Source organism: Eubalaena glacialis, chromosome 8, assembly GCF_028564815.1.
Source record: "Eubalaena glacialis isolate mEubGla1 chromosome 8, mEubGla1.1.hap2.+ XY, whole genome shotgun sequence".
Taxonomy (NCBI): domain Eukaryota; kingdom Metazoa; phylum Chordata; class Mammalia; order Artiodactyla; family Balaenidae; genus Eubalaena; species Eubalaena glacialis.
This window is the reverse complement of record NC_083723.1, coordinates 53,279,591-53,298,005: the sequence shown is the minus strand read 5'-3', so window position 1 is coordinate 53,298,005 and position 18,415 is coordinate 53,279,591. Positions and strand designations below refer to the sequence as shown.

Genomic DNA, 18,415 nt, shown 5'->3' with positions numbered 1-18,415 from the left:
TTGCTGTTCTCAGTGTTTCACTTTAACGGTGATGTGACTACTCTTTTTTTGATCTTTTTTTTTTTTTTTAAAGGGAAGTATGTATTATACAGATATACTGGCTTAGAAGAGGGTTGCCACCTGAATTAAGCTTTTTTCCTTCTGGAACAAAATTAAACACTAGGAAGTCCTAAGTGAAAACAAACCAAAACTTGAAGACTTCACCATTCAACTTAATTAAAAAAAGGCTTCCAAAGTAGCTTGTTGGGAAGACTTTTCAAGCTTGGACACTTACCCAAAACCTGTGAAAGATTTTTTTTTAATTTTATCGAAGTATAGTTGATTTACAATGTTGTGTTAATTTCTGCTGTAGAGCAAAGTGATTGAGTTATACATATATATTCTTTTTCATATTCTTTTCCATTATGGTTTATCAGAGGATACTGAATATAGTTCCCTGTGCTATGCAATAGGACCTTGTTGTTTATCCATTCTAAATGCAACAGTTTGCATCTACTGACCCCAAGCTCCTAGTCCATCCCTCTCCCTCCCCACCATTCCCTTGACAACCACAAGTCTGTTCTCTATGTCTGTGAGTCTGTTTCTGTTTTGTAGATAGGTTCATTTGTGCCATATTTTAGATTCCACATATAAATGACATCATTTAGTATTTGTCTTTCTCTTTTTGACTTACTTCACTTAGTATGATAATCTCTAGTTGCATCCATTTTACTGCAAGTGGCATTATTTTGTTCTTTTTTATGGCTGAGTAGTTTTCCACTGTATATATGTACCACATCTTCTTTATCCATTCATCTGTTGATGAACATTTAAGTTGTTTCCATGCCTTGGCTGTCGTGAATAGTGCTGCTGTGAACATAGGGTTGCATGTGTCTTTTTGAATTATAGTTTCATCCAGGTATATGCCCAGGAGTGGGATTGCTGGATCATATGGTAGTTCTATTTTTAGTTTTCTGAGGAACCTCCATACTGTTTTCCATAGTAGCTGCGCCAACTTACATTCCCACCAACAGTGCAGGAGGGTTCCCTTTTCTCCACACCCTCTCCAGCATTTGTTATTTGTAGACTTTTTAATGATGGCCATTCTGACGATGAGAGGTGGTACCTCATTGTAGTTTTGATGTGCATTTCTCTAATAATTAGTGATGCTGAGCATCTTTTCATGTGCCTACTGGCCATCTGTATGTCTTCTTTGAAGAAATGTCTATTAAGGTCTTCTGCCCATTTTTCGATTGGGTTGTTTGGTTTTTTGTTGTTGCTGAATTGTATGAGCTGTTTGTATATTTTGGAGATTAAGCCCTTGTCTGTTTCATTGTTTGCAAATAGTTTCTCCCATTCTGTAGGGTTTTTTTTCTTTCATTGTTTTTAATGGTTTTCTTTGCTGTGCAACAGTTGTAAGTTTGATTAGGTCCCAGTGGTTTATTTTTGTTTTAATTTCTGTTGCCTTGGGAGACTGACCTAAGAAAATATTGGTACGATTTATGTCAGAGAATGTTTTGCCTATGTTCTCTTCTAGGAGTTTTATGGTGTCTTGTTTTATATTTAAGTCTTTAAGCCATTTTGAGTTTATTTTTGTGTATGGTGTGATGGTATGTTTTAACTTCATTGATTTACATGTAGCTGTCCAGCTTTCCCAACATCACTTGCTGAAGAGCCTGTCTTTTCCACATTGTATATTCTTGCCTCCTTTGTCGAAGATTAATTGTCCATAGGTTTGTGGAGAACTGCGAAAGTTTTTGTTGAAATATAGGATCACTACAATGGAAGCAAAAGTTGAGAAATGGATGTAGACAATAGGTCATGAATCTGATCAATGTTTTGAGATTCTTAGCTGTGATGATGAAACCTTCAGTGATTGAGTGATTTAGTGATTAAAGCTTTAGCGATTTAAAAAGACTATGATTTTTAAATAATTTTTACACACTAAAATTGTTGTATAAAAATTTCCCTAGTCAAATAGAGTGGCCAGTGTATCAGGTACCCTTTCCTCACTATTTGACGCAAGAGACTTCATCTCAGAGCAAGACACAGTTATGAAACATCCACCAACAGCAGCCTAAAATATTATCACATTAGGGCATTCTGAGTATCTCTCCTCAAGTTTAAAAAGAGTTATTGCAAATATTGTGACATTTTAGTAAAGAGGATTCAGCATTGCCTGAATGCTGAACTTATTTTACAGTGTCTTTCTGTTGAATTGATCCAATTTACCAAAGTTGATAAATTTAGGAAGGTAACATCTCTCCCATAAGTCAGTGAGATAAGTAGTCATTTTTTCCCTCATGATTTTTTAAAACACTATATTTAAATTAAAAACAATATGGGCTTTGGGTAACATTCTTATCATTGTCATGATGATACCTCTATAATGAAAATATACACTAAATAGGGAAGAATTCAGAATTTTAGTAAGTATTTAAGGTAAAATAGGAGACTGAGAAGATACTCCTTGCTTCAGCCATGCTCCCAGGGTCCTTAGATGAATTTTCACTCCAACGCAGTTCAGGCCACTTTGATGGAAGAATTTGAGCAGTTCCAGTGTTCATGGGTTCTGTCTGTCTGATGCATGAGTGAAAAAACAACTTCCCCTTGGCTAGAGCCTCATAGCAGGTTCCTGGCAGGAAAAAGACCACAAAGTAGGCTGGAATTGTTTGATAGAGTTAACATAGTGACTATTTACAAAAAGAATTTGCAGAGCAAAGGGTAAAGGGACCCCAGTAGAGGTGTTAAGGCTGCATAGGATTTGCAGCAGCGGGAAGCCGTTACTGCCTCTAGGCCTGAAGGTATTACGAGGTCCTCTAAGCAGAGCTGTGGAACGGGTCATAGCAGGACATAGCCTTCACCAGACCACGGCCCTGCAGCTGGCAAGATCCGCTGGACCTCTCTCTCCTCCTGTACTGCTGTCTCCGGCCAGTTCTTCCATTGGCCAAGCCCATCCAAAACCCGGAGGGCAAGGGAGCCCAGGTGATAACATCTTTAGGAATTAGCTACCAGCATCTGAGGTAGAGAAAAATCAGGCCCTCCCCTCGGCGGGGGAGACCGCATTCATTCATAGCTTTGCTTGCAATTACAGGAACCACATCTATCCAGGTGAAGCAAAACAGAGACTATTAGAAGGCTGCAGGGTGCCATGGCAACTGAGGGGAAGATGCAGCCAGGCTTCAAGGAAGAGGGGACCTGGAAGCCCAGAACATGCTTCCTTTGTGTTACTCTTTCATCTGAATACTGGTTTACTTCTTCTTTTCTGGGCAGCCAGGACAGTCTTTCTCTGCTGCTTGGTTAACCAGCAAGACAGAGTGACTTCAACACGAGCTTAGAGGTTCCAGTTCCAACTCTCCCTTCTCTCTGTCCCAATCCTAAATCCCAGGAAAGGTTACTCTGGTTGGAACAGCTCAGATGAAGTACCTGCTCCTGGGTCCCCGTGGCCAGAGGAACAGTGACACAAAAAGAAGCATGGTCGCTGAGAGCCCACCCCTGTGTGAGACGGAGCTTGCAAGAATGCTGTCCATGCATCCCACACAACAGGCTTCCTAAACTTTGCTTCTGAGCCAGTGCCAAAAGTATTAAGACTGGGTAAAGTGCCCAAGGAATTTGTATGTTTTTTATTTTTATTGAAAATTTTTTTTTGCTACCATTACTCATAGTCACATGACAGGGGCTTAGAAAAAAGAATCACTTCTGCCTAATTTTAAGTGGCTTAAATTAAGCATGTTTAAGGACAAGTATATGTGTATTTTTCATATACATAAATTTTACATGTGTATGTATGTACACACATATATATGCATACACACACATAAATGCATACATAGTCATTTTAGTTTATCCTTAAAGAATAACAATGTTTAATATAAGGTTAATCACGGCAAGCATAATATAGTAAATAAAGCTAGTATTTGTTGTTATAGATTCTTTATATGATTTATTGTATTTAATTGTTACAGTGACACTATGAGGTGAGTACTACTATTATCACTGTTTTCCATGTAAGGAAACTTAATCATATAGAGGTTTCGCGGATAATTCCTATTCCTCTTACACTTTAGGGAAACAGAGAGTAGATGAAGAATCATGAATCACCTGGTTTTACGGCCTATACACATTACTAGAATACAGGAATGGAGTGACACCTTCATATCAGTTATGGTGCATGAGAGTCTCCTGACTGTCTTTGTTACGCCCCCTTTAGGTATATCAAGATTGGGGATAAAGAGTGTGAATTTAACTGCAACTTTCGTCTTATCCTTCACACAAAACTGGCAAATCCTCACTATAAGCCAGAATTGCAAGCTCAGACAACCCTCCTCAATTTCACGGTCACAGAAGATGGTCTGGAAGCCCAGCTGCTGGCAGAGGTTGTCAGTATTGAAAGGCCAGATTTGGAGAAACTTAAGGTAAAAATTATGAAATCATCCCCCCAACACTTATTCAGTGCACAGATTATAGTGCCAGACACAGGAGTGTAAGATGGGATGCCTGCCCTCCAGGATCTTTCATTCTAATTGAGAAAAATGAGGGTGTATCTGAACAGTCAAGTAGCAACTCAAGGGTACTTCTGATAAGTAGTTAGGATTGTGCCACAGGAGATGGGCTAGTTGTAGGTCTTGTTTGATGCAGGTGACTAGGGCAAGCAAAGATGCATACTAGTCATGGAAAGCAGGGCTAGAGAAGCAAGTACGTGCCCTGGAAGGTTAGAAGGAAGAGAGGGATCTCCTTCCCTCTGCCCAGGGTAGAGAGCTATCTCTTCCTCTGATCAGGGTGGAGAGGGCTCTCTTTCTCTCTGCCCAGGTTATAGAGGAATCTTCCCCGGGCTTCCTCTCCCTAAGAGATTGCCTGGGCCCCCGGGAGTTTTTAAACTCTCAAGCTCTGCCTCCAGGAATTAGTTGATTACTACTTAAATGTTCCTGAGAACCCGTGGTTGTCTGTATCCACCCATCTCTGTAGTTTTCAGGGTGGCAGTTGCCCTGTGACCTCAGTTCTCTGATGGCTAAGTAAGGGCTGTTATGTTTAGCTTTTTTCCTGTGTGAGGATGGAAATAATGACTTTTCTCTCTTTCAATTTGAAGCAGAAACCAGAAGTTTCTTCCTATAGGTTAAATGAATGATATGATATATGGTCATGCTCTGGACCCTGGAGTGCAACCAGCTCTTACCATGCCTTCTGAATGTTTTTTTAAAGAATTTTTAAAAATTTTGATTAGTACAATTTTAATGCTAAGTGTGTTTTATTATATATGGTTCCATGAAATTGATGATTAAGGAAACTCTGCTGAAAAACATGAATTTAATCACCTTTCTCACATTTTGCTTGGTTTGCCTTAGTTGGTTTTGACAAAGCACCAAAATGACTTTAAGATAGAGCTGAAGTATCTGGAGGACGACCTCCTTCTGCGTCTCTCTGCGGCAGAGGGGAGCTTTCTAGATGACACCAAACTGGTAGAGAGCCTGGAGAGAGCAAAGGCCACCGCAGCGGAGGTAGAGTGCAAGGTAGGAAAAGGCAAAGGCTGCCTGGTGGTGTTTAATGCTCTATTTGAATGAAATGCTCGGGGTGAAAATGTAATCCAACTTGGCCATTCTCTAAGAGCACTGACACTTTGTGGAATTCAGGTCTTTTCATAAACTGCCCTTAAAAAGTGGACTGTGTGGGGTTCTGAATGGAGATAGAGGTGGTTGAACTTGTGCTTCTCCTAACGCAACAAAGATCCAATCTTTCAGATTAGACTCTGTCAGGCTATTATTTTTTTCCTGAGTGACTAAATTTGAAGAAAATTGGGCCCTGCTGGCTTATGTAGTCTAAAATCTTAAAAGGCTTAGCCTCCTTTGGGAAACCGACATCCTGCAGTCTCACCACAGGCTTCCTGGTCCGTTGTACATTTTAGAGAAATACTTAGAGTTGAAGTTTTGTTTACAGGCCTTCAGTGCTGGGAGACTGAGCAAGGGGTGATCTCCTGCTGCTCTCAAGTGCATTATTCCCCCGGGAAAGTGACAGTTCCTAAAAGCTGGAAAAAATGTTCATTTAGTAGACTTCCTGCTGAACGTCCAACACGTGTCCCAGTGTGCCTTACGCATGCACTTTGGACGTTCACAAATGGCCACTAGCCCTTAAAATGCTGATGTTTCAAAATGAGAGGAACCCTCATTTGCTTTCTGGGTATCCTCATTACTAAATAATCTATTAATTACCCAGCAAAGGCTGTGTCACCACACACCCAATATGTTTGTCTTAGTTTAAGCAAGGAAATGGAATCCCAGATTACTCTATCCTTTTAAGTAAGTGAATTCTAGGTGGCTCCTAAAATGGTAAAGATTAGAGCAATTAAGTAAATTAGGTCTTAGCTTTGAAGTTAACTTCTAATTGTCTCTTAAAATGTCTCTTCCTATCTTCCTAATATATTGCCATGTCGGGACTTCCCTGTCTGCTCTATATTTTCTTTATTTCCTTTTACATACAAGTATGATGAATCAAGTCTATAAAAAAAGGTTGGACAAATACTGTATCTTATAAAGCCGTAGGACCAGCAGTAGTCCTAGATAGAAGAGGTTTGTGTCTTGAATAAAAATGAATATGTTAGTTGATGATGGTGTGTGTGTTTAATTATCTCTCTGAATGTACCCAGAGGCTAATACAAAGATAAACTAAATGGAACTATATGAGCCTGTGAATGATCTGGTGCAAAGTCAGAAGTAGACAGTCACGAGAGCCTTTCTATAAAGACTTTTTAGTAAGCACGGCTGTTGGATATTTTACTGACCTTGGCTGCTTTTGTATACCTTGTTGACTAATAAAGTTATTGGCATTGAATTGACCCAGCAGACTTTTCAGAGCTATCCCTGGGAGGTGATATAGCTGGGTTATTAACCCCTGAAAGAGAGAGGGGAGGCAGGAAGGTGACATTACTCGGAATAAATTCTGTAGAACCAAAAACAATCAGGTTTGTTTACTCTGTAATCATTAACATAGCTAGAGTTATGTCCATTCTCACTTAAAACTCAGCTTATAAAAAGATTATTTTAAAATATGAATTTTATGATTTTAGAAAAGCCCAAGCACAGAGATGCCATACATGTTATCTATTTTAATACTACTAATTTCTCATTTCAGATATGTCCCTTCCATCACATAGACAATATGACGAGTAAGTTACTTATGTTGTCTGATCCCACCATAGGTGATTGAAGCTAAAGAAAATGAAAGAAAAATCAACGAGGCGCGCCAATGTTACAGACCAGTGGCAGCAAGAGCATCTCTGCTTTATTTTGTTATTAATGACCTCAGAAAAATCAACCCCATCTATCAGTTCTCTTTGAAGGTAATGATGACTAGGCTAAGAAAAAATTTAAACTTGAGGAGTTCAACTTGTTTCTGGAAGTTTAGAATCTATTTTTAAGCAATCACTGCATCCAGTAAGGAGTCTCCAGGACCTAGCTAGCAAAACAAAAACAAGACCAAGAAAAAAATCCTCACTTTCTCAGTAACTTTCATTTATAATTTTCAATAAGGCTTTGAGATAATTAAACTATGCAACATCACTGTACATAGTTTTTGTTCTTAAGCAGAGTCTTAAGGAGTTTAATATATATAAGGGAATCCTCCTGGAGGCTCCTCTACTTTCCTTATGAAAGTGTACATGTTTCATAAAAAGATTTCGCATTTTATTTTGGTATAGAGGGATAAAAAGTGAGAATAACTATTGATTGAGCCACTGTTACATGCAAGGCACTTTCATACTTTGGTTCATTCTTATGCCTGAAACATCCCATTAAAGTATTTTATCCCTATTTAAAAAACTAACATGTTCAGATTTTAAATAAATTGCCGAAGAATTCACATTTCATGACTTTAAGAGTCAGGATTTGAACCCAAGGCTGATTCCAAAGCCCATGCTCTTTCCTTTGTACCATTCTGCCTCTGGGCAGTATTCATTCATTCTATCATTCAGTTTTTAAACAAATAGCTATTGAGATCAATCATAGTGCCAGATGCTGTGCTGGTTACTGAGTGTACAGTTTGGAAAACACAGATATGAGTGGAGATATGTAGATGTGTGTGTGTATAAAAGTGACAAATACAATGTGAGAGAACAGTAGGGATGGAGGGGCTGTTTTACTGGGGCTCAGGGAAGGCCTCAGAGGAAGTGAGATTGTAGCTGATTCCTAAAGTTTTCATAGGATTTGGCTGTGTAAAGAGTGTTTGGAGAAAAAAAGGATGTGTGAGACAGGAAAGAGTTTTCGAGATTCCAGGTGAATGAATCTATGTGGCTGGAGGGTAATGAGTGAGGGAGAAGATGGCAAGACATGAGTCCTGAGAGGTAGGAGGGTCTAGATCACATGAGGTCTATGCTGGGGAGTTTGGATTACAGCGTGTGGGCAAAAAGAAGCCCTTGAAAGGCTGTAAGCAGGTGACTGCCATGACGGCAGAAGACTCAGAAGTGAATAGACTTATGGTTTGAAGCTAGAATAATCAGCCCTTGGAAATGCATTGGATATGGGCAATAATAAAGCGGAAGAGTCAAGAATAACTAGCAAGGGTCTAGTAATGTGAAACACGTGCAGAAATTCTGAGAAGCACAGTGGGGTTGGAGTTTAGAACAGCTGCAGGGTAGAAGGAGATAAATAAAACAGCCCAGGACTACTCAACTACCAAAACTAGACTAAGGTATTACAAGGAAAGAAAACTACAGAGCAGCCCCCCGCCAGCATAATCTATTATGCTCAAGTGGGATTTATGCCAGGAATGCAAGTTGGTTAAACATTAAAAAACCACACAATGTAATTCTTCATATTAATAGAATAAAAAAGAGAAAAATCATATAATAATTTCAATGGATACAGACAAAGAACTTGACAAATTTCAACACCTGGTTAAAAAAGAAAAAAAAAAAAACTGAGCAAACTGGGAATAGATGGTAACTTCTCTGTGTGATAAAGGGCATCTGTAAAAATTTTCAGCTAACATTATACTTAATGTTGAAAAATTGAATGCTTTCCCCTAAGATCAGGAACAAAATAATGATGTCTTCTCTTAACACTTCTATTCAGTACTGCACTGGAGGTTATAGCCAGTGAAGTAATACAATAAAAGACACAGAAATTTTAAAAGAAGGAGAAAAAATGTCTTTTTTTTTCACAGACGACCTGACCACGTATGTAGAAAATCATAAGAAATCTACAAAAAAGCTGAAGTGAGTTTTTAGCAAGATGGCAGGATATAAAGTCAATATACAGAATTCATTGTATTTCTATATATGAGGAACAAACAATTGAAAAATAAAAGTAATACCTCAATACTATTTACAATAGCTTCCAAAATCTTGGAACTCTTAGGGATAATTTTAACAAAACAAATACAAATCTGCATACTAAAAGCTACAAAACATGGTTAAGAAAATTAAAGGAGGTCTAACTAAATGGTGAGAGAGACCATGTTTATGGCTTGGAACAGTCAATATTATTAAGATTTCAGTTCTCTCCAAATTAATCTACAGTTTTAATTCAGTCTTAATCAAAATCCAAGAAGCCTTTTTTTGTAGAAATTGGCAAACTGATTCTAAAATTTGTGTAGAAATGCAAAGGATTTAAAAATAACTAAATAACGAAAAAGAAAAACAAATTTGGAAGACTTACAGTACATGATTTCGAGACTTATTACACTGATCGGCCTAAAGAAAAATACACTGATCAATGGCACAGAATAGACAGTCCAGAAGCAGACCCACAAATGTATGGTCAACTGATTTTTTGCAGTGAATGCCAAGACAATTCAATGAGGAGGGGACAGTTTTTATAACAAATGGTGCTGGGACGACTGGATATCCACTTGGAATAAAATGAACCTCAGCCACTACATTACTCTATATACAAAATGAGCTCAAAATGAATAAGCTAAACTATAAAATTTCTAGGAGAACAGTAGAAGAAAATGTTTGGGCTTTGGGTTAGGCAAAGATTTATTCTTAGGATACCAGAGAAAGAAAAAAATTGATAAATTGAACCTTATCAAATTAAAAATTTATCGTCTTGAAAACACATGAAGAAAATGAAAAGACAAGCCATAGACCAGTAAGTTATTTCCAATACACATATTTAACAAAGAACTTATATCAGAATAGAAAACTCAATAGTAAGACAACGCAATTAAAAAAATAGAAAGGTTTGTGCATGTATACTAAGACATAAGTATTGCCCCTAAGCACATTTTTAAGATGCTCAGCAGTCATCAGAGAAATGCAAAGTAAAAGCAGAATGACGTATTACTGTATACCCAATAGAATGGCTAAAATTTTACAAGACTGTCAGTAACAAGTGTTAGCACCGATGTGGTACTGCACCTCTTTCATGTTGCTGGTGGGGATGCAAAGTGCTAAAACCATTTTGGAAAACAATTTGTTAGTTTCTCATAAAGTTATACATACACTTACAAAATGATCCTAAAATTTTTACTCTAAGTATTTACCCAAAGGAAATGCAAACATATGTGCACTCAAAAACAAAGTACTACAAGTACATACTTAGATGATCCTAAAATGAATCTGCTGTGACAGAAACATTCAGCAGTGGGCAGGGGTAGGTTTCATGGTGGGAATGGATTGCAGAGAGGCACATGAGAACTTCTGGGGGGGATGACACAAATAGAACGTTTCTACATTTTGATTGCAGTGATTGTTACGGAAGTATATACATTTGTCAAAACTCGAGCTGTATACTTAATGGTGCATTTTATTGTGTGTAAATTAAAAATTGATTTTAAAATGTAAATATTAAATGAGTACTTTGTTAATACCTTCTTACCAGTATTTACTATATGTCTGTCATTGTAGGGTTTTACTTTCAGTCAAATATACATAATTCAAGGCCAATCAGTCTGTGGTCTTTGGTCCCTGTCCACCAGTCAAAAAATTTAATATTTTATGTTATATCTACTTATAGATATAAGTATTTGGATATATTTACCTATGTATTTAAATATATATAGATATATGTAAAAATCTATTCAGCCCCATTGTTACCAAGGCATACAATGGAGTAAGAAAGAAATATTGAGTGATTTTAAAAGGAAAAAGATAATCAAAGGGGATCACAAAAGTACATGGGTGGGATAATAGAAACAAAAAAATAACCTGTTAAAAAATGGGCAAAGAACTTTAACAGACATTTTTCCAAAGAAGACATACAAATGACCAACAAGAATTTGAAAAGATGCTCAACATCACTAATCTTTAGGAAAATGCAAATCAAAATCACAATGAGATACCATTTCACAACTACTAAGATAGCTACAATATTAAAAAAAAGAAAAAGAAAGAAAGAAAATACCAAGTGTTGGCAACTATCTGGAGAAATTGGAACCCTTGTGAACTGTTGGTAGGATTGTAAAACGGTGCAATTACTTTGGAAAACAATATGACAGTTCTTTAAAAAAAATTGCCATATGATTCAACAACTCCACTTCTGGACATATACCCAAAAGAATTGAAATATGGTCTCAAAGAGATATTTGTACCCCCATGTTCATAGCATTATTCACGACAGACAAAAGGTGGAAGCAAACCAAATGTCCATCACTGGATGAACAGATAAATAAAATGTTGTACGCACACACAATGGAATATTATTTAGCCTTAAAAAGGAAGGCTGAATTCTGACACATGCTACAACACAGATGAACGTTGAAGACATTATACTAAGTGAATCAAGCCTGTCACAATAAGACAAATACTATATAATTCCACTGTATTAGGTATCTAGAGCAGTCAAACTTATAGAAACAGAATGTAGAACAGTGATTGCCAAGGGCTGGGGGGAGAGGGAATAGGCAGTTATAATTAAATGAGTTTTCTAAATGAGTTGTTGTTGAACAGTGTTTCAGTTGTTCAAGAAGAAAACATTTTGGAGATTGGTTGTACCACAATGTGAAAATACTTAATACTACTTAACGGTACACTTAAAACTATTAAGACAGTAAATTTACACTTTGGGTATTTTACCACAATTAAAAATAAAAATATAAATTTTTTAAAAGCGCATGGGTAGAAGAAGAGAGGACAGTGCAATTCAATTGATTAGGGAGGAAATGTGGGTAGATTTTTTGAAATAATGTTAAAAATAATAGTAATGGCAGCAAACTTTCAATGAGCACTTACCATGTGCCGGAAGCTGTTCTGAGAGCTCATAGAATCCTTGTAAAAACACGTCCTGTCTCTCTCCCCATAGATAAACTGTAGCCTGTGTGCCTGAGACTAGCTAGACCTCCAGCCACCAGTTGTCACCCTTTAACGGTCACTTGTATTCCCCAGGCTTTCAACACGCTGTTCCACAGAGCCATCGAGCAGGCTGACAAGGTGGAGGACATGCTGGGACGCGTCTCAGTCCTGACCGAGAGCATCACCCACGCCGTCTTCCTCTACACCAGCCAGGCGCTGTTTGAGAAGGACAAACTCACCTTCCTGTCCCAGATGGCTTTTCAGGTAAGGAAATCAGTCACTCAAAAGCAGCCCCAGAACCAAAGTCACGCATCTCTGTTTATTATGTGCTGCTGCTGAAGGGAAGTTTTTTTGGAAGCTCTTCGCAGCATGAGGAGAGTTTCCGTTTCGCAGAGGGAACTTGGGCATATGACAACCTGCTAGTAGGTCAGGGTGCATCGGTTTGGGTGGGTTTGCACTTTGGGCAGCCACATCAGCTGTCATCCTGAAAAACAGGTCAATGAGACATTGGCCTCACCTTCCCAGGTCCTGTACAGACCTCCCAGGTACTACCGGGGAGTTCCTTGGAGAGAATCTCAAGCTCAGCTTTCCAGATCTGAGTGCTCCTAGGAGATTTTCAGAGCCCCTTTAAAAAACAGTGAATGGGTGAAGCGAGCTCCACATTTCACGCTCCTACCTTCAGTGAGAGCTACTACCCTTTTACTCTTTTTGATGTGGACTTCTGCAATAGATTCTGTTTAAATAAAAGTACCCGTGATGAGAAAGAAACATTGAGGACCACATTCCTAGATGAAAGAAGAATGTGGTCCTTTTATTAGTTCATTTACTGTGTAACTTTTTCTATCAGTTCAAATCGTGATGAAAGATGTCATTTCTTTTGTGTCCTCCCAAGTGCCTTGCTCAAAGAAGGCATTTTAAAATACCTGCTGTTCAGGGAGATCAGCTCGGTGCCTTGTGACCACCTAGAAGGGTGGGATAGGGAGGGTGGGAGGGAGACGCAAGAGGGAGGGGATATGGGTATCTATGTATGCATATAGCTGATTCACTTTGTTATACAGCAGAAACTAACACAACATTGTAAAGCAATTATATGCCAATAAAGATGTTAAAAAAATAAATATAATGAAATAAAATACCTGCTGTTAATAGTGATATATTATCACTTCTTTCAATTCTTTTGGTATTAATAGATTCCTTTGGGTTAAAAAAGTAATATATGGGTGTAATCATTTTATAATGTATGTGATAAACAGGAGTAATGCATTACAAAACGAAATTTTTCTTTTTAATTTTCTCCCAATTTTATTGAGATATAATTGACACATAACGTATTATGTGTTCAATGTAATGATGTATATGTTATGAAATGATTACCCAATAAGTCTAGTTAACATTCATCACCATACATAGTTACATTTTTTTTTCCATGATGAGAACTTTTAAGATCTACTCTTTTAGCAACTTTCGAATATACAATACAGTATACCTTTTGACTAGCTTCATCCATTTCTACACCCCTCAGCACCCACCTCTGATAACCACCAGTTTGTTCTCTGTATCTGTGATTCTGTTTTTTAAGATTCCACATAAAAGTGAGATCATACAGTGTTTATCTTTCTCTGTGTGACTTTTTTCCTTAGCATAATGCCCTAAGGATCCATCCTTATTGCTGCAAATGACAGGATTTCCTTCTTTTTACGGCTGAATAATATTCCATTGTATATATGTGTGTACATATACGTGCATTATACACACACACGCACACACACATATATATACCACATTTTCTTCATTCATCCATATACGGACACTTAGGTTGTTTTTATGTCTTGGCTATTGTAAATAATGCTGCAATGAACATAGTACAGATATCTTTTTGAGATAGTGATTTCATTTCCTATGAATATACACCCAGAAGTAGAACTGCTGGATTCTGTAATAGTTGTAGTTTTAATTTTTTGAGGAACCTCCATACAATTTTCCATAGTAGCCGCACCAATTTACATTCCCACCAACAGTGTACACATCCTCACCAGCATTTGTCATCTCTTGTCTTTTTGCTAATAGCCATCCTAACAGGTGTGAGGTGCTATCTCATGTGGTTTTGATTTGCATTTCCCTGATGATTAGTGATGTTGAGCACTTTTTCATGTATCTGTCAGCCATTTGTATGCCTTCTTTGGCAGAATGCCTATTCAGTTCCTCTGCCCATTTTTTAATCAGATTGTTTGTGGGTTTTGCTGAAATTTTTGTGTTTATACATATTATTCATGAACAGTAATGGACCAGGGATGATAAAACATGACATGCATACACATGCGTGCACATCTATTTAAAACTTCTTTTTAGAATATCTAGATAAATTATAATCTATCTGAAATACTGACAGTCTACATAAATCAAAGCTTCATATATATGTGGACAATTTCTTGTTTGTTGAAATAGATCAAATTGAATTAAGAAAAATTATCCAATAAAATAATATTTTGATACATGTTACCACCCATAATGCATTTTGAAAATATCTAGAATTTTTAAATAGCACAAACCTCAAACATTTTACCTGCTTAATTTTATAAGGTGTTACAGTTTTTATGAGGAAATTAGAAATATTTCATTTGTGCCCTCCACTCAAGTGTTCTACGGACTCCTTAACAGTTCTGTAACCAGAATGTCTGAAGTTTCAGTTCGTGATGTGTTTGTTTAGTTGTATCTGTAAAACAACAATTTCCAGTTTTTCTCAACATACTCTCACATATAAGAAAAATCTTTTATACATCTTGCAGTTTATTGGATATAATTGCTGTACCAGGACTAACTTCCAATACTAGTTTTATCTTTTGTTTAGTAATTCAATCCATTGTCATCTGAGGCTTTCTCAATTTGTATAACAAGTTCCAAGACAAGTTTGATCTAACAGTAGAAGGCTAAATATGAAAGCATATTTCAAATATGCTGCTAATAGGCACAGGTATTAAAATTGAAATAAACCAGGCTTCGTAATTATTTGCTATTAGATTTCCAATCAAGATTTTGAGATCATGAGCATAATCTGAGATTCCTTATTTCAACTACAGAACAGATATATATCTATAGGAATTCTCAGAAGACTTACTTCTGCCTGTTCAATCATATCTATCAAGTAGTGACTGCGTCCTTGATTTTGATGCAAGCCAAATGACCTTTTCAATTTTGTGTACTCTCAAGATTTTGCTGAGAAAGAAAGAGATAGATCCTCTTGAATTGGATTTCCTGCTTCGGTTCACAGTTGAATATGCTTACATGAGTCCTGTTGACTTCCTAACTAATCAGTCATGGAGCGCTATTAAGGTATGTTAGGAACATGATTTTTCGATTGCTAAATCTTGTTTCAAATCTCTGTTCTCTAAAATGTAGAAATGTAGTTTAAAAAATACAGGTGATATACACCATTTCAGTTGTAGATACATGCTATCTTTAATTTTTTGAAGAACTTCCCGTACTCTTTTCCATAGTGGCTGCACCAATTTACATTTCCACAAACATCTACTAGTTTCCCTTTTCTTATTTGGAAGTAAAGGAACTTGTGACCTATTTATGGATGGGAAAGTTGTTAATAAATATGTATAATGTATAGGAGCTTTGGTTAAAGTCGAGGAATATATTGGGTTGGCCAAAAGGTTCATTCATTTTTTTCCGTAAATGGCTCTAGTAGCACTTAGTTGTCTTTAACTTCATTCAAAAACATTTTGTTAGATTGTATGTGACAGCTGTCATATCAGCATGCATTTAAAAAAGAAGACTTATCGGGCTTCCCTGGTGGCGCAGTGGTTAAGAATCTGCCTGCCAGTGCAGGAGACACGGGTTCGAGCCCTGGTCCCAGAAGATCCCACGTGCCGCGGAGCTACTAAGCCCGTGCGCCGCAACTACTGGGCCTGCGCTCTAGAGCCCGTGAGCCACAACTACTGAAGCCTGCGTGCCTAGAGCCCGCGCTCTGCAACAAGAGAAGCCACGGCAATGAGAAGCCCGCACACCGCAACGAAGAGTAGCTCCCGCTCACCGCAACTAGAGAAAGTCCGCGCGCAGCAACAAAGACCCAACAAAGCCAAAAAGAAATTAATTAATTAAATAAATAATTAATTTAAAAAAAAAGACTTATCAGAATTGGTGAATTTGGGGCTTCCTGGTGGTGCAGTGGTTGAGAATCCGCCTACCAATGCAGGAGACACGGGTTTGAGCCCTGGTCTGGGGAGATCCCACATGCCGGGGAGCAACTAAGCCCGTGCGCCACAACTACTGAGCCTGCACTCTGGAGCCCGCGAGCCACAACTACTGAGCCTGCCTGCCACAACTAGTGAATCCCGCGCGCCTAGAGCCCGTGCTCCACAACAAGAGAAGCCACTGCAATGAGACGCTCGCGCACCACAACAAAGAGTAGCTCTTGCTCGCCACAACTAAAGAAAGCCTGCGTGCAGCAATGAAGACCCAACAAAGCCAAAAAGAAATTAATTAATTTTTAAAAATTGGTGTATTTTTGTGTAGCCATTTTAATATTAAAGATGGAAGAAAAAAAGCAACATTTTCAGCATATTATGCTTTATTATTTCAAGAAAGGTAAAAATGCAACCGAAATGAAAAAAAAAAAGGTTTGCGCAGTGTATGGAGAAGGTGCTGTGACTGATCGAACATGTCAAAAGTGTTTTGCAAAGTTTCGTGCTGGAGATTTCTCGCTGGACGATGCTCCACCGTCGGGTGGACCAGTTGAAGTTGATCGCGATCAAATCGAGAAGTTAATTGAGAACAATCAACATTATACCACGTGGGAGGTAGCCAACATACTCAGAATATCCAAATCAAGCATTGAAAGTCATTTGCCCTAGCTTGGTTATGTTAATTGCTTTAATGTTTGAGTTCTACATAAGTTAAGCAAAAAAAACCTTCTTGACCGTATTTCCCCAAGCGATTCTCTACTTAAACGTAATGAAAATGTTCTGTTTTTAAAACAAATTGTGACGGGCGATGAAAAGTGGATACTGTACAGTAATGCGGAATGGAAGAGATCGTGGGGCAAGTGAAATGAACCACCACCAACCACACCAAAGGCCAGTCTTCCTTCATCCAAAGAAGGTGATGTTGTGTATATGGTGGGATTGGAAGGGAGTGTCCTCTATTATGAGATCCTTCCAGAAAACCAAACGATTAATTCCAACAGGTACTGCTCCCAATTAGACCAACTGAAAGCAGCACTCTATGAAAAGCATCCAGAATTAGTCAACAGGAAACGCATAATCTTCCATCAGGATAACGCAAGACCGCATGTTTCTCTGATGACCAGGCAAAAACTGTTACAGCTTGGCTGGGAAGTTCTGATTCATCAGCCGTATTCACCAGACATTGCACCTTCGGATTTCCAGGTTTACAAAATTCTCTTAACGGAAAGAGTTTCAATTCCCTGGGAGACTGTAAAAGGCACCTGGAACAGTTCTTTGTTCAAAAAGATAAAAGTTTTGGGAAGATGGAGTTATGAAGTTGCCTGAAAAATGGCAGAAGGTAATAGAACAAAAGGGTGAATACGTTGTTCAATAAAGTTCTTGGTGAAAATGAAAAATGTGTCTTTTATTTTTACTTAAAAAACAAAGGCACTTTTTGGTCAACCTAATGAATAATCTTTTTTCAGTTGACCTGAATCTAGTTTCTTTATTTTGTTTTCTTTTTTATAATATTTCTCTGCTTTTTCAAAATAGTTTTGTTAATTTATACAGCAATGTAGTAATTTACTATCATTGTAAAATGTTTAAGCAGAGCAGAATGCTGTAGAGGAAAAAGTGGTAGTATTCTTCAACCCCAATCATCAATCCTTATTCCATTTTTCTGTTAGAAGATCCTATTATTAAAAGTTTATTCTCTGAGGCTCTGGAATTCCTCAGAGATGCTCATCATAGGCTAAGTTTCACCCTACTCTTTTTTCTAAAGCAGAAACATTTCTATGTATTAAAAATAAATGTTATTCCTTATTTTTAGTGTGTTTAGATTTTTTAAATATTTGTTTGTTTGTTTGTCTGCGTGGGCTCTCTGCTGCAGCGCACGGGCTTCTCTCTAATTGTGGCGTGCGGGTTTTCTCTTCTCAAGTTGTGGCGCGCGGGCTCCAGGACACGTGGGCTCTGTAGTTTGCGGTAAGCAGGCTCAGTTGCCCCATGGCACGTAGGATCTCAGTTCCCCGACCAGGGGTTGAACCCG

General features: G+C 37.9%; 1 protein-coding gene across 1 annotated transcript in view; it reads left to right on the top strand.

Moving 5' to 3' along the window:
* Positions 1 to 18,415, top strand: part of DNAH11 (dynein axonemal heavy chain 11) — a 335,383-nt gene that overhangs the window by 286,993 nt on the left and 29,975 nt on the right. Inside the window, 5 exon segments of the mRNA XM_061198505.1 lie at positions 4,190 to 4,394; positions 5,322 to 5,486; positions 7,169 to 7,309; positions 12,293 to 12,463; positions 15,407 to 15,529. Of these exon segments, the coding sequence (XP_061054488.1) occupies positions 4,190 to 4,394; positions 5,322 to 5,486; positions 7,169 to 7,309; positions 12,293 to 12,463; positions 15,407 to 15,529 (805 nt within the window).